This window comes from Neophocaena asiaeorientalis, unplaced genomic scaffold, assembly GCF_003031525.2.
Source record: "Neophocaena asiaeorientalis asiaeorientalis breed wild unplaced genomic scaffold, Neophocaena_asiaeorientalis_V1.1 scaffold567, whole genome shotgun sequence".
NCBI classification, from domain to species: Eukaryota; Metazoa; Chordata; class Mammalia; order Artiodactyla; family Phocoenidae; genus Neophocaena; species Neophocaena asiaeorientalis.
The window spans coordinates 220,665-240,537 of NW_020173728.1; the positions used below are offsets into that span (position 1 = coordinate 220,665).

At 52.4% G+C, this 19,873-nt stretch overlaps 1 protein-coding gene across 1 annotated transcript; it reads left to right on the forward strand.

Moving 5' to 3' along the window:
* The first annotated feature begins 5,835 nt into the window (after window positions 1-5,835).
* CD93 (CD93 molecule) lies at window positions 5,836-9,000 on the forward strand. The gene is made up of 2 exons (XM_024750797.1): window positions 5,836-7,984; window positions 8,248-9,000. The coding sequence occupies exons 1-2, from the start codon at window positions 6,063-6,065 to the stop codon at window positions 8,270-8,272; spliced, it is 1,947 nt and encodes a 648-aa protein (XP_024606565.1). The 5' UTR covers window positions 5,836-6,062; the 3' UTR covers window positions 8,273-9,000.
* Window positions 9,001-19,873: the final 10,873 nt, after the last annotated feature.

Genomic DNA, 19,873 nt, shown 5'->3' on the forward strand with positions numbered 1-19,873 from the left:
TGGTTTCCATGTCAGAGGGGGGCCAGCATCGTCAGGGACTTTATTTTTCAAAAGAAGCCGGAAATCCAGATCTTTATGTAAAATCTTACACTATTAAAATAGTCATAATTAATTCATATTTTTACTAACACTATGGGTCTAATAAAAAATGTCTAAGAGCTGGACTCATCCTGGGGCCCATGGTTCTTCTCCTTTGGATAAAGAGGCCAACGTCTGGAAGTTGAGACAAGGCTTGGCTGTGAGCTCTTTGCACCGACTGGGAGTGGCACCTCCCCCTTGGGAGACACCACGCATTGCAGTAGAGGCCCGAGGGCACCGTTACCATCCTCCTGATCTGGGGACCAGGCCACTTTCCAACTCTTATCTTCCAAAAAACACTGGAGAAGGGAGACGAGAGAAACCAGGACACTCAGAGAAAATTGCCAAGGATGTTTCCTGCAAAGGAATGTCCCCCTGGCCAGGCTGGAAACAGGTAGGGCGTGGACACCGTGATTCATCTTTGCAGATGGAAATTAGACGTAATTCAGAACCTTTATGGGAAATGAAAGGTGATGATGACACAGCCACCAGTGAAATAAAATGAGACAAATGAGCCCAAGCTCGGGCAGGAGAATCCAGGCTAAGGGGAGCCATGGCAGCTGAATCCACCAGAAATTGAATGGGGTCTCTGCACACCCTGGGCTGTCTGTACCTTGACTCTCATTAGTTTTAACAGGATTCGGTGCTGGTTTGGGGGTGTCAGTCGTGAAAATCCAGTCCCTGCTGGAAGGCCTAAATAATAAGGATGCTTGTCCATTGCACCCAGGGCATATTCGAGGTGCCACCCTCACCTCCAGCAAGCCCAAGTGCACAGCCCTGCCCCCAACTGCTGGTGTTATAGTCCCTGCCCCGTCCAGCTCCCCTTTCCTCTCCTTACGCTCACTCCCTCTTCTCGGGAGGTGCAGCTGTGGAGACGGACAGAAACAAAGCAGCTTGCAAAGGGTTATTTCAAGAAAAGGGTTATTAAAGAAAGCAAACTGGTTCATTTTCAAAATGACTGCATTGAACTAAGTTCAGTCAGTCCGTTCTTCATGGGAGGTCAAGACAGGGGCATCCTTCTTCTGTTTGCCCAGAGAATGCCCTCACCAGACGATGGATACGGGCTGGGGGTCCGCCGGGTCCAGCCTTCCCTGCCCTCACCTCCCCCTGCTGTGCAGAAAGGGTCAGGGGTCACAGTGGCCATTCATAGATGGAAAATTAAGGGCCCAGGAGCACCGAGTCACCCACCTGCAGTCACGGAGACTGGGCCAGGCATAAGAGGAGAATTCACAGAGTGACTTCATCTGGAACCTCTAACCTCACATCTCAGGATGACGCCAAGTTTCTGTGGAATAGTCTCGAAAGACCAGATTCTAGGGTGCTCCCAGGGCACTCAGGGAACTCCATAACCGATACTCCCACAGATTGGACACCGCAGTACTTGACCGAGGGGTCTCAGAACTCCGCTGCCTGCAGTCGTGCTCCCAGCTCACCTCCAGGGGAGACAGGCTGTCTCTGCTCCAAAAACCAGCGGTGCATGGGCCTCCTGATGGCCCCCTGGACATTTCCACCCTCTGGGGGCTTCCTTGAGAATCAGCTGGGGCAAAAATGGTAGCTATAACCACAAGAACTGTTTAAATGTGAGACTGTATTCACATGAGTAATACTGATGCCCTCACTGCGCCCAGCGCAGTGCTAGGTCATCATTTAATCCCACGCCTCTGGGGGTGAGGGGTGGCACCATTTGTATTCTGGGAAACTGAGGCCCAGAGAGGAAAGATACTTGCCCGACGTCCCTGGGTTTGTGTCACACTTTGACTACTGATCACAGCTACAGAAGATGGGAATTACTACTCTCATCTGCTCCTGTTTGGGGATGCCACGCAAGGCAGAGGCAGCAGTCCTGGCCTGGCAGACGGGCCCAGCTTCCACTCGTGTTCCTGGGGCAGGACACAGGGCTCCTCAGCATTCCAGGCTCCCCAGCTGTCAGTGGTGGCCCAGTGCCCACCTGGGAGACCCTGGCCATAGACCTGGATGTACCTGGTTGGTTCCGATGCATCCTTGAGACATCCGCACCTCCAGATCCGGTCGACATACCTCAGGAATCTCCAAGATTTCCCTGTCAGCTTCCCGAAGGAAATGAATTCTATATATTCGACCCGCATGACCTCTTTTCTAACAGCAGTTGTGTAATTGCTTTTCTTTCACGGAGAATCGAATCTTGGATGTGAGGCATATAGATCATTTTTATTTCTATAAAATTATATTGTCTGATTAGGGCTAAATCGTATGGCCACTTATTGGAACCACTGAGAACGTTGTAAATGCCAAACGGATCCTGAAAATTGCCAGACCAGCTGCACGAGCAGGATTTACAACCCTGTGTTTCATGCCCGAGCGGTCCTGGAGACAGAATCTACCGAAAGTGCTGTTCTTTTTTTTTTTTTTTTGCGGTACATGGGCCCCTCACTGCTGTGGCCTCTCCCGTTGCGGAGCACAGGCTCCGGACGCACAGGCTCAGCAGCCATGGCTCACGGGCCCAGCCGCTCCGCGGCATGTGGAATCCTCCCGGACCGGGGCACGAACCCGTGTCCCCTGCATCGGCAGGCGGACTCTCAACCACTGCGCCACCAGGGAAGCCCAGTGCTGTTCTTTTCGGTGATTTATCTCTTTCCAAGTGCTGACAAGTGGCTTTGCTGGTCAGAGCCAGATCCAGGAGGTGAGCATAAGTTAGCCTTAAAAACAACGCTTGACCCAGTCACGTTTTCTGTAAATATTATGCATGATAAATTACATGAGGACACTACTTACAAAATGTGGAAAAATCAATAATGCTCTACAAGCATGTTTATCAGGCAAGGAGCCAAACAAAGGCTCTAAAGGGGTGGGGGTGCGTGCAGGGTGGAGAGTCTGAAAAAGAAAAGCTGCCTGTCTGCAGCCATCGCAACAGAGGTTTCCTCCTTCTCAGCTTTGCCCCGTGGGGACGGGTGGGAGTGTGGGGTCTGCCTCCTTGGGCTTTGCCGAGTAGCAGCAGGGAGTCTGCTGTGCTCCAGCCCCACGGGCAGCGCCTCTGTCTCTCGGTTACTTTAACAGAATCCACACCAGGGTTGATGGCATTAGGATTCCCATTTGCCCCTCTGACAGACCAGGAAACCAAGCCCTCTAGAGGTGTACTGCTTGGGTCCCATCCCAAAGCCAGCAAATGGCCAAGCTGAGGCTTCGATGCCAGTTGCCAGAGGCAGAGTTCGCGTGGTCTTGGCTGGTCAGCGTTCTGGTGGGACAGTGGCTCCCCTCACCCCGCGGCACAGGTGTGAGCCCACTGAACCCTCACAGAGCCCCCGTGAGATGCGAGCAACTGCCATGGACTGTTGTGGCCCCGTGAGTGGCAGAGAGGGATTTGAACCTAGGGTAAATGTGTTCTATCCCTTCAAAGAGCTGGAAACTCACAAGCCACCCCCAGGGAGACGTGTCCTCCTGTGGTTTTGCACAGATGGGATAGTGTACGGAGGAGGGTCAGTGCAGCAGCTCACACCGCGGCACAAGGGCGTTGCTTTCATTCTTTATTTGTTCTTTAACTTTTTAATTTTTTATTCTTAATTTTTTTTTTATAGTTGCTTTACTTCCACAGAAAAGGGAAAGACACAGCTTCATCTATGCCTGAAACCGCGGTAGCCAGCTGAGTGGTCCTCCCACACCGCTTGGGTCCCTCCGCCCACTCCCCGCAGCACAGAGGGAGGGAAGCTTCTACATGCAGGTCTCAGCCCTTTAGTGCTTCCTTCCGGATTTCAGAACAAAGCCCCCAGTGGTCACTGTTTGGGCTCGCAGGGCTCCCCCTCCCCGGGTCCTCTTCTCACTCCTCAGGCTCTGGTAGGACTGTCCTTCCTTCACTCCTTTAATAAGGTCATGTCCCTCCCTCCACAGGGCCTTGATACATGGTATTCCCCCATGTGGACATCATTTCCTCTCTTCCCTATTCCTCCTTTAAATTCCAGCTCCACTGCCTTTCTTCCCCAGAGGATCCTGTCCCAACTGCCCACCCCCCAACCCCAACAGGACCTCTCCTGACACCCTGAGGCACCTGTCACAGCTACAGCTGTTCAACATGTTCAAATCTGTTCACTCTAAGAGATGTCAAGGGTCATGAAGGCAGGAGTTTTCTCCTGGAATCCCAATGCCAAGCCCAGCACATAATAAGGGCTTCATTAACATTGGTTGGGTGGATGGATGGATGGCTAGACGGACGGGTAGATAGATAAAAGGATGAATGCATGAATGGATAGATAGATAGATAGAAGGATGGGTGGATGGATGGATGGATGAATGGTTGGACTGATGGATATATGGGTGGGTTGGTGGATGGATGGATGGATGGTTGAATGGATGGATGGATGAATGAATGGATGGATGGATGGATAGATGGGTGTGTGGATGGTTGGGTCTCCATAGGCACTAAAGAGCACAGGGAGAATTCTATGGGTTCTAAGAAAGCATCTCTGGACTCTCGCAAACATCTGATTAGATAAAAAGGACATAGGGAGCACCCCCTGAGGGGTCTCTGACTGGAATCTGAGATGGGTGCTTTATCCTTTGTGGAGGCTGAAAGCCAGTGAGTTCCCAACTCTCAGGATGCCCTTCTCGAATCTCTGAGGAGAGACAGTCTCTGAGGTGCCCCAGCTCAGCCCCTGGGCAGGTCCTGCCACTCTCCACGAAGCGTTCCCTCTGGGTACTGGGCCCTTACCATCCACCCAGAGCGCCAGGAGTCGCGGCTCCAGTGGGGAGTGGAGCAGAAAGGGGCGTGTCCAGCCCCCTCCCCTCACTGGGGAGACTGACATATGGTCCACACAGTCTCCTGGGGAGCCCAGGAGCCCCAGGAGCCCCCGGTCACCTGCTTGTTCAGTGTCACCCTGTGCTGGCCCCTTCCTTGTCCCTGTATCACTTCCCCTCCCAGATAAACTGCTTGTCCCAAATCCTTGTCTGGGGTCTACTTCTCAGGGACTCCCAACCAGAGATAGCCCCGATGAGCAAAACACCTCTGTCATCACAGGAAAAGAACTTTTAGATTCAAGGGCCTTTGATGAGTCACCGTGCGGAAGGAGGTCGGCCACGGCCTGGACTGAATTTGGGCCCAGATCTCCTGCCCTTCCCGTAACCCCCGAGCTAAGGAAAAGCAGGCGTGCAAGCCCAAGGCTGTGAGGCCAGAGACATTTTCATTTTTCCTTTCTGGTGCTTTCTGTGACGCTGCTACATCACAACACAATATTTGCACTATGAAACCCTGAAAACTGCCCAATTTCACCCAATTTGGTTGAATGTTCTCGAGGAGCTTGGCGTCGTGTTAGAAACTCAGACATTCCCACGGCCCTGTTCCTATTTTAAAATTGCCTATCTATTTAAAGTTCACGATGGGGGGAATAAGAGAAAAAGACTTTCAAAGCCAAAGGGAACATGAGAGAGGGAAAAGGAAAGTCCAGTTTGCTTCTAAAAAAGGCTGAAAATTACAACCATCCGTGGCCCCGTGTCTCAAGTCTGCGGATTAGTTTTTTCCTCTTCTGGTTGTTTGCAAGCCAAAGTGGAATTTTATTATGGGATAACCAAGTGAGTTTCTCAAGCTCCTGGTCCCCCAAACCTACTCACTCCACGGTGTGCCCTCACGCGGATGGGAAGGAGGACGGGCCCCCAAAGAAAGCAGCCGGTGTCTCCAAGCTGCAAAAGAACGTCTCCCCTCCCCTCCCCCATGCCACCGTGCTTCCTTATTCGGGACCCAGCGACGTTGCCTGGCTCCTTTTATGAACAACAAAAGCGTAATGAAGGCAACAGGAGTCAGAAGCTATTCAGCACAGGAAGCCCCCGTATCCGGCGAGGAATAAGAAGTGCAGCGACAGGATGCGCCTTGGGTCAGGGGGCCGCGGAAAGCCCTCAGCCTTTGTGTCCTTCCCTGCGACGGAGTGTCCACGTCTGAGCCCTCGGCTCCCCTCGGAGCTCAGCCGGGACTGCTGCTGTCACCGCCGGGCCGCCAGCCTCCCGCCCAGGGGAACACGGAGGCCATGATGGCCGGCTCCACCGGCCTGCTGCTGCTGCTGCTGGTGGTACAGCCCTGGGCGGGGGCTGCCGCTGCCCAGGAGGCCGTGGTCTGCGCGGGGGCTGCCTGCTACACAGCCCACAGGGTCAAGCTGAGTGCGGACGACGCCCAGCTCCGCTGCAGCAAGAAAGGGGGCAACCTGGCCACGGTGAAGAGCGAGGAGGAGGCCCTGCACGTCCAGGGCACCCTGGCCCAGCTCCTGCCACCGGGGGCGCCCCTGGCAGAGCGCATGGGCAGGTTCTGGATTGGGCTCCAGCGAGACAAGGGCAAGTGCCTGGACAGCAACCTGCCCCTGAAGGGCTTCAGCTGGGTGGGCGGCGGGGAGGACACGTCGTATACCAACTGGCACAAGGAGGCCAAGAACTCTTGCACCTCCAAGCGCTGTGTGTCCCTGATGCTGGACCTGTCCGCGCCGGCCCTGGCTAGCCGCCTTTCCAGGTGGACCGAGGGTCCGTGCGGGAGCTCCAGGTTTTCTGGGAGCAGCATCGAGGGCTTTGTGTGCAAGTTCAGCTTCAAAGGCATGTGCCGGCCGCTGACCCTGGGGGGCCCGGGCCAGGTGAATTACACCACCCCCTTCCAGGCCACCAGCTCCTCCCTGCAGGCCGTGCCCTTCGCTTCCATGGCCAACGTGGCCTGTGGGGACGGGGACGAGAGCTGGCAGCATTACTTCCTGTGCAAGGAGAAGGCCCCCGATGTGTTTGACTGGGACAGCTCGGGGCCCCTCTGTGTCAGCCCCAAGTTCAGCTGCGACTTCAACAACGGAGGCTGCCAGCAGGACTGCTTCGAGGGTGGGGAAGGCTCCTTCCGCTGCGGCTGCCGGCCGGGGTTCCGGCTGCTGGACGACCTGGTCACCTGCGCCCCTCGGAACCCTTGCAGCTCCAGCCCGTGTGGAGGGGGGTCCACGTGCGTCCCTGGGCCCCTCGGGAAGGACTTCGTGTGCCACTGCCCCCCAGGCTACCGGCTAGACTCGACTCAGCAGGACTGCGTGGACATGGACGAGTGCCAGGGCGCTCCCTGTGCCCAGGAGTGTGTCAACGCTCTCGGGGGCTTCCGCTGCGAGTGCTGGGTGGGCTACGAGCCTGGTGGCCCCGGAGAGGGGGCCTGTGTGGATGTGGACGAGTGTGCCCCCAGCCACTCGCCCTGTGCCCAGGGCTGCACCAACACAGATGGGTCTTTCTACTGCTCCTGCGAGGAGGGCTACGTCCTGGCCGGGGAGGACGGCACCCGGTGCGTGGACGTGGACGAGTGTGCGGGCCCGCAGGGCGGCCTCTGTGACAGCCTGTGCTTCAACACGGAGGGGTCCTTCCGCTGTGGCTGCCTGCCAGGCTGGGAGCTGTCCCCCGATGGGGTCTCCTGCACTGGGGGCCTCACATCCCTAGGACCAACAGCTGGGCCTCCCCAAGGGGAGGCCACAGGAGACGGAGAGGGGAGGCTCGTGTCTTTTGCCGCAACGTCCAGTCCCACCAGGGACAACCCCGAGGGCGCCTCCACGGTGGCGCCAGCCGCCAGGAGACCCTCCCTCCCAGACAGCGCCCCCATCTCCCTTGCCCCACCTGACATGCTGGCCCCCAGTGGGTCCCCTGGTGTCTGGATGGAGGCCAGCACCCATCACCCCACGGCCACCACTGGCCGTGAGGCTTCCGCAGGTGAGGATTTCACCGCCAAGCAAAGCGACGATGGCACGGACGGGCAGAAGCTGCTCCTGTTCTATATCCTGGGCACTGTGGTGGCCATCCTGTTCCTGCTGGCTCTGGCTCTGGGGCTCCTGGTCTATCGCAAGCGCAGAGCCAAGAGGGAGGAGAAGGAGAAGAAGCCGCAGAGCGCAGCAGACAGCTACGCCTGGGTCCCTGAGCGAGCCGAGAGCAGGGCAATGGAGAACCCCTACAGGTGAAGGAGGCTGGGTTGCCAAGGGGGCGGGAGTGGGGATGCGGCAGGCACCGGCTGGGGCGGAGGCAGCGGCCAGGGCATGCAGCAGGCAGAGGGAGAGGGGCAGGCATGGCCCAGGCTGGGGTCACCCGAGGACTGCGTGTGCTCACGGGCGGTGCCGCCCTGCCCGTGGCTCGGTGCCCGTGGGTCTGTCCCCACGCCCGGGGTCCAGACGGCACAGCTGGGGCAGCAGCCTCCAATGTGCCCCCGTTTGTTCCCCACAGTCCGACGCCAGGGACAGACTGTTGAAGCTGAGGAGGCCCCAAGACACTGACAGTGACGCCGTCCTCAGAGGCAGGTGCCTGTTGGAAGCAGGACCCCCATCCTCCTGGAAGACTGGACTGGAATCTTAGCAAATAGTTGCCAATCTTCTCTTTAAACGCCTGGCAACTTGACCTGTGCAGGTATCACACGCGTGTGCTGTGTAAGTGGTGGGTCCGGTGTCCTTTCAGGGATTTGACACATGTTAACAATTCTCCCTCCCTCTCCCTGTTCAAATTCAAATGTGACTGAGTTCATTTCACCCTGATTCTGGATTGGGCGTGACAAGTCAGGGGCTAACGGGCTCCCTTTGAACTGCTTCTCTGCCCTCGTAACCATCGAAGAAGAAGTTGTGAACCAGGGAAAATTAGGACTGAAATGATTTGTGTCTCCTGGTGTGACGGAGGCTGTCGATCTACTGTTTGATTATGCAAGAAGCTCTGTTTCTGTCCGAGGGAACATGTTGGGGCTGGAGACATTCCTTTCCATTCCTGGGTTTCCATCTGCTTCGGTGGCACGGAGACAGAACGTTTAGTAATCGTATCTTCTAGTTCTTCAGGTTCTAGTAAGTCTTCAGTTTATTTGCAGATGAAATCTGAACAACGTGGGGAAAGTTTTACGAAGTGAGTTAGAAGTGCTTCTGGAAGCTAGAGTGAGAGGGCAGTTTGTTTCAAAACTACTTGAATCAATTCGTCTAAATAAATGTACTGATGTCACCACAGGCTTGATTGATGAGACAGACGCTCGTGAGGACAAAGGTCAGGGACCACTGGTCTCCGGGCCAGGCGGCCCCATGTCCCCGCTGCTGTCCTGCCCCCTCTGCAGCTGCCTGGGCTTGGATGCCCTGATGGTGTCTGGAGGATGTGAGCGAGCTGCCCGGCTGAGGTTTAAACGTGTTGTCATAAGCCTTTAGCACAGTTCACGGTGGCTGATGCCTCCTGAGAGCTGATCCTGGCTTGCGGCCGTAGCACCACCAAGTCAGGACTAGTCCCGCGGGTGCTGGCCCAGAGCTGCCTATGGTACAGGAATCCCCTGGCTCTTTTCCTTAAAAGAGGGGGCGAGAGGGAAGGAAGCAAGAATGAGAGAATAACTGCGATCTTGTGCAACTGCAGACACTGCTCACAGCCGTTTTAATTTATAGCCTCACGTTTAAGTGCTCACTTGCAAAGATTTCCCACAACTAAGACTGTTGTTGTCAGTGGCTCTCTGTCCCTGCCAGTTCTGCCTGGGTGCCTGGAAAGCAGCCCGGGTTCACTGCAGGCCAGAGCCCTTAGAAGCTTCCTGAGCGGCACGGGAGGCCCGGGCACCCAGAGGGCACGGGGGCCCGGCCGCTCTGGCGCAGGACAGAGAGAGGGAACTTGCCGGGATCCACACTCCGCCCCAGAGGTCGGCACTCTGCGTGCACGGCCTTCAGAGTCAAGGAGATGCCCTTTTGCCAGTTTTGAAATGTAGGTGCTATAGCTTCGTTTTTGGTTTTTTTTTTTTTTTGCGGTACGCGGGCCTCTCACTGCTGTGGCCTCTCCCGTTGGGGAGCACAGGCTCCGGATGCACAGGCTCTGGACGCTCAGGCTCAGTGGCCATGGCTCACGGGCCCAGCCGCTCCGCGGCATGTGGGATCTTCCTGGACCGGGGCACGAACCCATGTCCCCTGCATCGGCAGGCGGACTCTCAACCACTGCGCCACAAGGGAAGCCCTATAGCTCCGTTTTTGAAGAAAAGAAAATGGAAAACTGGAGGGGGTTGGGGGAAGGAAGGAAGGAGAGAGACCTGATAGGACCCAGGAGGGGGTTCGAAGTGTCTGCTTTTTAAAGCCACCTAATATTCTGCAGTTCCCACTCGGAACACTGGGGTTTAGCACTCCAGGGGGTGAAGGCTGTGTCCCTCGGCCCCCGGGGTGGTATGCCGTGCGGCGCTGACCATCGGGCTGCTCGTGGCAATGTGTGCACTCCGTGGCTGGTGTCTGCACTTACAGGAGGTGCTTTCCTCTAGGGCTTTACGGCCCTCACCCTTGTCACTGGGGCGAGGGGGACATTGCTAATCCAGGCTGCCCCTGACCCCCGTGGTCCCCTGGCTTTGAGTTGGCTGAGGTCACCGACGTGCCCGTGGTTTCAGCGTTCATGTGGTTTCTTCTACAGCCCAGCCCCATTTGGTCTCCGTGTTTGAATTCTTCTCTGGTTGGGGTAGGGAGGTGAATATGCAGCCCTGTCTCGCCTCCCACCCACTGCGACATCCCCCCCGGGGGCGGGTGGGGAGAAATGGGTTGGTAAATCACAGTTTCTCCAAATCCCCTCCGTCGGAGTCAGTCCCTCTGCAGGCAAGTGGGGTCTACCTGCCCTCACAGCCACAGCCCAGCAGTGGCCGCAATCCCCAGACTGGACCACCTCGGGCAGTGACTCTGATGAAAAGCCTCAAACCGAGGGTTTCTTCTCCCATTGAACACGGCTGTCATTTTGTGCTAGGGTATTTGAATCCTTGTTTTGGGAGCTCGGGGCCAATTGACAAAGTATCCATTTATCCAGAGGCCCAGGTGGCTCGGCCGTGACATCCAGGGAAACGGACAGATGGACATGGGGAGAGGTGGGCTCTGCCACACAGAGATTCCTCCAGCCGTGACCCTGGGCTGGACAGGGGCCGACCAGGCACTGTTCTGTCCCTGATTCCCTGACCTGCTGAGAGGCAGAGCAAGCTGAGTGTTGGGGTCAAGGAGAGGCTCCCCTTGGCAACAGGTTCAAAGACAATTTGGACTTTCCTCCAAAGAATTTCTCATGGTTCACTAATTTTATATTCGGGACAAACTCACCACCTCCTCAGGAGATAAACTAAAGGGAGGATGTCTCCCTAAACACACCCATTCCTGAATTTCAGGGATGATCACTGAGATCACTGCTCTTTTCTCTCGTTGGCCATTGGGAAGGGCTGATGCAGGGGGACAGTCCCCTGGGGAAGCCGAGTATAGACAGTCAAGGGCGGGGCGATTCTTCAAAATCACCTTGGGCGTGGAGGACCTGGTGAGTGTCCTTTGTGCGATGAGCCACGGCTGCTCCACAGTGTGGCCTTGAGGCAGAAGCAGCTGTGCTGGTGTCCCTTTTGGTACCTGAGCCATGTTCCCAGCGGCATTAAGTGGGTGAATTTGCCAGTTCTGACTTGAGGCCGGGAGGGATGCAGGCTGCGGTCACCACCAGGCCTGGCAAGGCCATCTCAGACCTAAGTGTCTGTCAAGGAGAGACAAGCGACCTCTCCTAAAGGCTCGTCCTCACATCTTCCCCATGATCAGGCAAGAAAGTGGAATGAAAAATTAAACATGTATGTGTGGTGCAGGAGGAGCTGAACTGGGAATGAGTCTCTCTCTCGCACACATATGTGTAGCTGCGTCTTTTATGTCCTGGTCATGAGCCCTCATTTGAGCACATTGTGAGGGGCCTGGATTTCACCCCTTAACAACCTCTGAAGGATGTGGATTTGATCATTAGCTACTTTTATTCCAAATCTCTTTCCCATATATATTTCTGTGAAAATTAAGAGAACAGAGAGGAGATTTGATCCCCCCAAAAAAGCACTAAATTCAAAATGACACAGTTTTTAAATTTTAATTTAATTTAATTTTTTATTTTTTTGTGGTACGTGGGCCTCTCACTGTTGTGGCCTCTTCCGTTGCGGAGCACAGGCTCCGGACGCGCAGGCACAGCGGCGATGGCTCACGGGCCTAGCCGTTCCGTGGCATGTGGGATCTTCCTGGACCGGGGCACGAACCCGCGCCCCCTGCATCGGCAGGCGGACTCTCAACCACTGCGCCACCAGGGAAGCCCCTCAGTATTTTTTTTAAAGCAAATCTAGGAAAGCCTTTTCCTATTATTTTTCTTCTTAGCTTCTCCATTGTCTAAACCAGGAAAACAGGAAAGCATTGCTTTCTAGCAGCTGCAAAATGGTGTAATGTCCCCTACATATTTCCATCCCTGAAACAATAGGTTTAGCATGGGAATCTGAGATATAAAATCCCCGAAAACATCTGTCCCTCTCTGGCCGCAAAACCCACTGCTTAAATCTGGGTGGTTTGTGGCGTTTGTCAACCAACAAAAAAAGGATGATAAAATTCTCCACGTGTTTGATAATCAAGTACCTTACCCCATTCCAGATTCCAGGGACTAATACTCACCGAAGTGCTTTTTTAAAAAAATGCAGTGTGTTTTGGTCTGTTCACGGAGATAGTGCCCATCCGTTTTAAGAAGAAATTTTGGAGTTCCTTTCTCGCATTGTTCCTCTTATCTGCAAGGGGGCAAGTGTTTCCTTTCAGCAGATTTTGCCCACTGTTCCCCTGGCCTGAAGCTCTTTTTGCATATTTGGCTTAAGCTTGAAATAGATCATAGGCACGGCCTGGCTCGGCGATATTAGTTCCAATGAATTAGATATTAGATGTAAATGTCAGCAGTCCCTCCACGAGCGCTAAATGAGAATGTAAGTCTTTTTGGATGTGTGTATCTGATGTTTGTTCCCCTGATGCTGGAATCATGGGCTTTCTGTGTGGGGTTATTTCACCCCAGGCCGGGGGAGGGTTGGTTGCACGCTGTCCTGCCCTCAGGCCTCTGAGAAGCTGAGTGGCACCTCCGGTCAGCCTCGGAAGTGGGTTGTCATCCTTTGTGCTTTGTTACGCACCTAGCCTAATAAACTACGATGTACATGGCTGTCAACATGTTTTAATATGTTTCATAACAGCTCAAAATACACAGCAGAAACTACATTCAAATGTATCTGTGTCCCTTTTCAGAGATACCTTGACGGCTTGCCTCCTTACCCACTGGAGGTGACACTGGCCCCAGGGCACCTAGTGATCCTGAGCCCGTGCTCCACGCCGCCACCTCCACCGTCCGATTCCCTGCATCTTTTTTTTTTTTAATTATTTATTTATTTTTGGCTGTGTTGGGTCTTCGTTTCCGTGTGAGGGCTTTCTCTAGTTGCGGCGAGCGGGGGCCACTCTTCATCGCGGTGCGCGGGCCTCTCACTGTCGTGGCCTCTCTTGTTGAGGAGCACAAGCTTCAGATGCGCAGGCTCAGTAGTTGTGGCTCACGGGTCTAGTTGCTCCACGGCATGTGGGATCTTCCCAGACCAGGGCTCGAACCCGTGTCCCCTGCATTGGCAGGCAGATTCCCAACCACTGTACCACCAGGGAAGCCCCTTCCTGCATCTTTTTAGTTGCATGGGTGACACCTGGTGCAGGATTAAACGTGTCCAATTGGTGTGATGTGTAAACGCTGTTCTGTAATGATCACAGGAGCATTTATCACCACTTGGTCAGCAAACCTTTTCCAGTTTGTTTAACTGATTGGACAGACCAACTGGCTTGCTCATTGCTGGGCTACATGAACGTCACCATGACTGGAGGCTGGGGCAGCAGATGGTGGTTGATTCCCAGTCCACCTGCTTTTCAGATTGTGTACTTGGTAAGAACAGGGCTTACGGAGGATCAAGGGCTCTCCAGTGACGCTAATGGCCCGGACACTTGTCATTACTGGGGTCCAATAAAGCTGATCCTTGAGCTGTCTAGCCACTAACAAAATCCATTTGGAAATTATATCTTAATATGAAGAACGATGGCTGACCCCACCACAACGTACACAGTCACACAGAGACACGCACCGCAAACACAGAAACACAAGGGCTCCCACAGACACAAGGAGACACACAAACACACACAATCCTAACATCCTCTGTTTCATACTGAGATACCTGAGGCCAGGGTTTCCTGATTTATGGGAAAAGCCCATGAATAAAGATGCCACATTTTAGCGGCAAGTCCTCTTAGTGACTTAAAACGACGTAAATGCTAGTAAATCTTTCAAATATGATTCGTTCACAAAAAAATCGATTTATACAGAGTTATACCTACTGCACAATGCAAGTATATCTGTGACAGACAACACGTAGATTAAAATGAAAGACCAACATACACATCACGTACCTTCCACGGCTTTAACGTGGACTGAATGAGTATGCTCCGTTTTCAGCTGACTCCTAAGTCCATTCAGTAAGAGGAGACAGAGACAATAAACCCCAAACCAAAAAGCCTCAGCTCAGTCTCTCCTTAAATTATATTGTGACATTACAGTTGCTTAAAAAGAGAACCATGTCTCATCCCCTTTATACCCTGGCTCATCCTTTTCGGAAGAAATGAAGGCCAGGTAAGCGGTGAAAAGTGAATAAAGAGGCCCAGAGTGAAAGGTCGGGGAGAAGCCCCAAGGCCAGCAGCCACTCCAGGGAACTTGACCCGAGGGGTCGCTCTTCTCTTCGCAGGGCTGAGCAAACCCTCCCAAGCCTCCAGGAGCCCACAGCCAGAGTCCCCCATGTGCTGCCGCTCGGGTTCTGTTTGTTGGGCTTTTTACTTGAGGTTTGTCACCATTGACTTGGATGTTAGTCCTCCCTTGTGGTAGAAATTGGTCCACAGAATTCAACTGCATGGAGGGAAGGAGGGGAAGAATGGAGGATAAACAGAGAGGGAAGAAAGGAAGGAGAGGGAGGGAGGGATAGGGGGCAGGGGATGCTCAAATGAAGGTCAAGGTGAAGGTCATCGGGCCCCAACTGCACATCTCGGCTTTCAGTTCGAGACAGTGCAGGGCCGTTTTCCCTCTGTGCCATCTCTAACCTCCCGGGTCACATGGTGGAGCAGCTGAGCTGCACTCTGCTGATCCTGCTGGAGGACGAAAACCCTTTGCATTGTGCTCTTGTCACCTTTCCCTGAAAAGCACTGCTTATCTCGTCCCCTTCACGTTTCACACTTGTCCACATCATTGATATCATAGAGTCTTAAGCTGGGTCCATGATGTCTGCTCTGTTGAGCTCCTTCTGAGTTCAAATATCCCATGAAAATAAGGAGACTTGTGAGGTGGAGGAAAATAATTGCGCCTCTTACCTTCTTTCTCCAGGGTCTTCCTTTCCCAAAAAGATTATGTCCCAAACCTAAGTGTTTCCCTTCCTTGTCAAACCCGTCATCTCCGCAACGAAGAGTAGTGCCCCTGTGTGTCCCAGCCCTCACCCTCATGGTCAAGGTCAAGGTCGCAGTGTGTGTGGGGTGCAGTCCTGCACACCTGCCACACCAGTTTGTCCATCATCTTTGTCCAAGTCATCGTCTCTCACGGGGGTCAGCTTTGTCTCCTTAAAGCTGTGCCTTTGGGAGATTGAAGTGCATTTGGCATATTGCTTTCTTTACCAATATGAAATATAACTTTTTGCACGTTTTCAGGTCAAATTATATTTTGTCTAACCCTTGAGACTGATAAACCTAATCTGTGGCATTTTATGAATACAAACTTTTTCAGTGAAAATTTCTTTGTTTTCCGCTTTCTTTATGTTTGTCTCTATGTGTTCCCATCCTGCCTGCCCTTTCTCCATCGTAGGAGCCTGGAGCCCCTGCAGGGCCTCAGCCCAGAGGGTCTGTGTGAGTTGGTCTGGGCTGCAGCCCGAGAATCTGCATTTCTAGCAGGTTTCCAGGGGAAGCTGCTATTGCTGGTCTGGGGGTCACCAGGAGGGCCTGTCCTTTATCCATTTGGGGGCAGTTTTCTTCTCTCATTTTTGGGAGCATTGCCTCCTGACCATCCTCTTGACTCTCTTACTCTGGAAGTGGTTTTTGATGGTCTTCCTCCCTGTGTCGCTTGACTTTCCTCCGCTCCTTTTCTTTCTTCCATCTTGAGGTGGCTGTGAAATCGCACCTTCTCTCCAGCCCTCCCAGTGGCCCTTGCCCCTCCCAAAGCGCTGGTCACCTTCTAACATGGTGTATCATCTCCTCCAGTAATTATGATTTATTATTTATCATCTATATTTATATATATGTAAGCTCCTCCAGGGCAGATTTCTGTTGTTGTTTGGTCCCTGATACGCCCCAGGCCGGGCACACAGTGGTGCTCAATAACTGTTTGTCAGACGCACGGCTGCCCTGGGGGCCCTGGAGCAGGACAGCAGGCAGTGGGAGCCAACGCCGCACCCAGAGGGCCCTATTTTAAACCCTGATGTTGTCCGTGGCCTCCTCTCCGACCAGAGTCCACTAGCTGCCCCGCCGCTGTCTGCTCACCCCGCCCCGTCTCCTGCAGAGGGCAATGGGCACACTCAGGACGTCCTTACTGCTCTTGGACAGTTGCTCTCATATCCATCTGGTCTCCATGCTCCCTTTGTTCCAGAAGCAGACCTGGAGACAGGGATTCCAGTGCAAGTAGTTTATTGGGGAGGACAGCGTTAGCGGTAGAGTCACGGGGAGGTGATACAACCGTGGAAACTCTGGGAATGTATTCTACCCGAGGGCCAAGGGAGCCGGGGTATTGATACACCAACTGCTGCCAATAATGGATGGGGCTGCTGCAGGGTGATGGGTAATTCCTGGCACTTCCAGAGGGGCCTCCACTCTTGGGATGGGAGAAGACTTCAGGTACAGAGATGCAGACACGGGAGGATGGAATTTGACCTGACCGCAGTGACAGTCTCAGGGCTGTGGCTGGGCCCCCAGTTGCATCCTCACCTGTCCTCACCTGTCCCCTACACCTGGCTGAGACAGACCTTCCTTCCTCCACAGGTCACAGCAGATTTCTTCAGGAGGCAGCTGAGTCCCTGAAGAGAGAGTTCTCTTTCCAGATTTCTCTGGTGGCCCCGTCCCTTTGTTCTTGGCGTGACTGCTCAGTGTTCCCGTGTCTGTCTTCTTGCGAGGCTGGGAGGCACCTGAGGGAAGAGTGAGCCTCACACAGAGCTTTACACGCAACCAGGTTTCAAATGTTGTCAACGTAAGGCCACCTGGATAGATAGTTCACAGGACACGTTATTAAAGCAATGTGGCAGGAAAATTCACCAAACTTTTATTACTACAAGATAGAAAGCGGTATTTATTTATTGGGAAACAGCCAGTATCACTCTCCCCACCTTATAGGTAAAGAACCGGAAGCACAGAATAGTTACTAAACTTGTCCGTGGTCACAGCTGACAAGTGGTGAAGTAGGGCTGTGGAATCCTGCAGCCTCACCACATCACTAGGTCTCACTGCCTCTGACTAAACGCAAAAGTGTCACCCAGCAGCCAGTGAGGAGACAGGCTGGCTCTCAACCTATTTGAGACAGGAAGGTGGAACACTGAGCAATGATGGGTATTTCTAATAATAGCTTATGTCCAAATGAGCATCCCTGTATTGCTGCGCTTGTGTATTCCCCCAACCACACACACACACACACACACACACACACACAATAGTACTGCTCCAAAGCTCTCTGCCATCCCCAGAGAGCTTGTGCACCTGAGACCCGCCATGATCTGAGGGCGCATCTTGTGTCTGTGCCCTCATTGATCCCGCAGGGGCCTTCCCGGTTCTGTCTTGGTCACAATGGCACGTTCGTGTGTCGCGGAGGAGGAGGCATGGCTGTATCCTGCCGTCAGAGGTGACTTCTCCACTGGACCTCTTGTGCACAGTGATGGGAATGTCAGAGGTGCACTTCATCAGAAACAGCTGGCTAGTTTCTTAAAAAGTTAAGCATTCACATATGACCTACCGGTTCTGCTCTTAGACGTCTACTCAAGGGCGATGAAACCAGGAGCCTCACGTTCTTGGCCACAGGTATTCACAGGAGGTTTATTTACAGAGCGTGGGCCTGGACACACCTTCTGTGCCCAGTCTTCTCTCTACCTCCCTCCAGGGCAGCTCGGGAATCATGAATCCCCTTCATTTTCCTGGCCTCCATCCAAAGATGCACATACCTCATGAAGAAGAGGTCTCCCCGCCCCCCCTCATCTGCTCCACGCCCACTCCCCGCCCCCAACACCATGCTGCGTATTATCTTTTCAGATTCACAGTGTCCTGTTCCTTCTCTTATCTCCCTCCTTCAAGTCATCTAACTGCATTTCCCTCTGAGCAATGGCCAAACCCTACCCCTGGTCTTCAGGCCCCGCACTTTCAGGGAAGCATCTTTTACTATGGGAACAACCATTCATGTTATTAAAATTCATAGGTAAGAACAACTTTGGAAAAGCTCCTGGGTGCTGCAGATGCCAGGTTTGAAGTGAGACCAGTGTCTGCAGTAATGTCATGGCCTTTCTTTAAGAGGCTTTTTCAGATGGGACCAGATGCCCAGAATGGCTTTGATGTTCAGAGACTGGATTGGGTGTTTAATGGTTTGAGGCTGAAATGAAATGCTGTTTGTTAACTTTAGTTACATGCTGAACGTTCTTCAACATGAGGTACTTATCCTTTTTTGAGCATAGGAAAAGGTGATTCATTTGGACCTTTTTATTTCAAAATTTGGAGTCACGTGGTCTGGAATCAACTCATGCATTAGCTTAACAAACAAGAAAACAAACCAGAATGAATGAATGAATGAATAAATAAATAAAGTTAAGCCTGTTGTTTTGTTACTTGTTTTCTGCCTTTTCTACTTTTTTGTTTTTCTTCTGATTCTTTTTTCTTCTTTTATTTTGGGTTCACCAAGTATTCTTTTTTTCACTACTAGACTTCATTTTTTGAGTAGTTTTAGGTTTACAAAAGAATTGAGTTGAAAGTACAGAGAGCTCCCATATAACCTCTCAACACTTCACAGTTTCCTGTTATTACGATTTGGCTTTGGTGAGGTACATAGGGTAAAATGATAAGCCAACATTGACGCATTATTATTAACTAAAGTCCATAGCTTACATTAGGGTTCGCTCTTTGTATTGTACATTCTATGGGTTTTGAAAAATGTATCGTGACATGTATCCACCAGTGCAGTATCACACAGAATAGTTTCCCTGCCCTGAAACCCCCAGGGCTCCACCTGTTCACCTCTTCCCCCTTTCTCCAAAACCCTGGCAACCACTGATCTCTCACTGTCTCCCTAGTTTTACCTTTTCTAGCATGTCATACATTTGGAATTATACAGCATGTAGCATATGCAGACTGGCTTAGCAGTATGCATTTAAGGTTCCTCCATGTCTTTTCATGGCTCAATAGCTCATTTCTTTTTTGGTTCGAATAACATTCCACTGTCTGGATGCACCACCATTTATTTATCCACTTACCTACAGGAGGATATTTTGGGTGCTTCCAAGTTTTGGCAATTATCAATAAAATTACTCTAAACATCCATGTGTTTGTGTGGACGTAAGTTTTTAATTCATTTGTGTGAATACCTAATAGGGTGATTACTGTATATTATAAGAATATGTTTAGTGTTGTAAGAAATTACCAAACTGTCCTCCAGGGTGGCCGAACCGTTTTGCATTCCCGTCAGCAATGAATGAGAGTTCCTGCTGCTCCACATCCTCCTCAACATTTGGTATTGTCAGTGTTCTGGATTTGGGCCATTCTAATAGGTACGTAGTGGCATCTCATTTTTGTTTTAATTTGCCTTCCCTGATGGCATGATGTGGAGCATCTTTTTATATGCTTATTTTTCATCTGTGTATCTTCTTTGGTAAGGTGTCTGTTAAGGTCTTTTGCCCATTTTAAAATTGGGTTGTTTTCTTATTGTTGAGTTTTAAGAGTTCCTTTGTATATTTTGGGTACCAGTCCTTTATCAAAAATTTTTTTGCAAAGATTTTCTCCCAGTCTGTGGCTTATCTTCTCATTCTCTTAATGGGTTTTAGTTGCCCCAC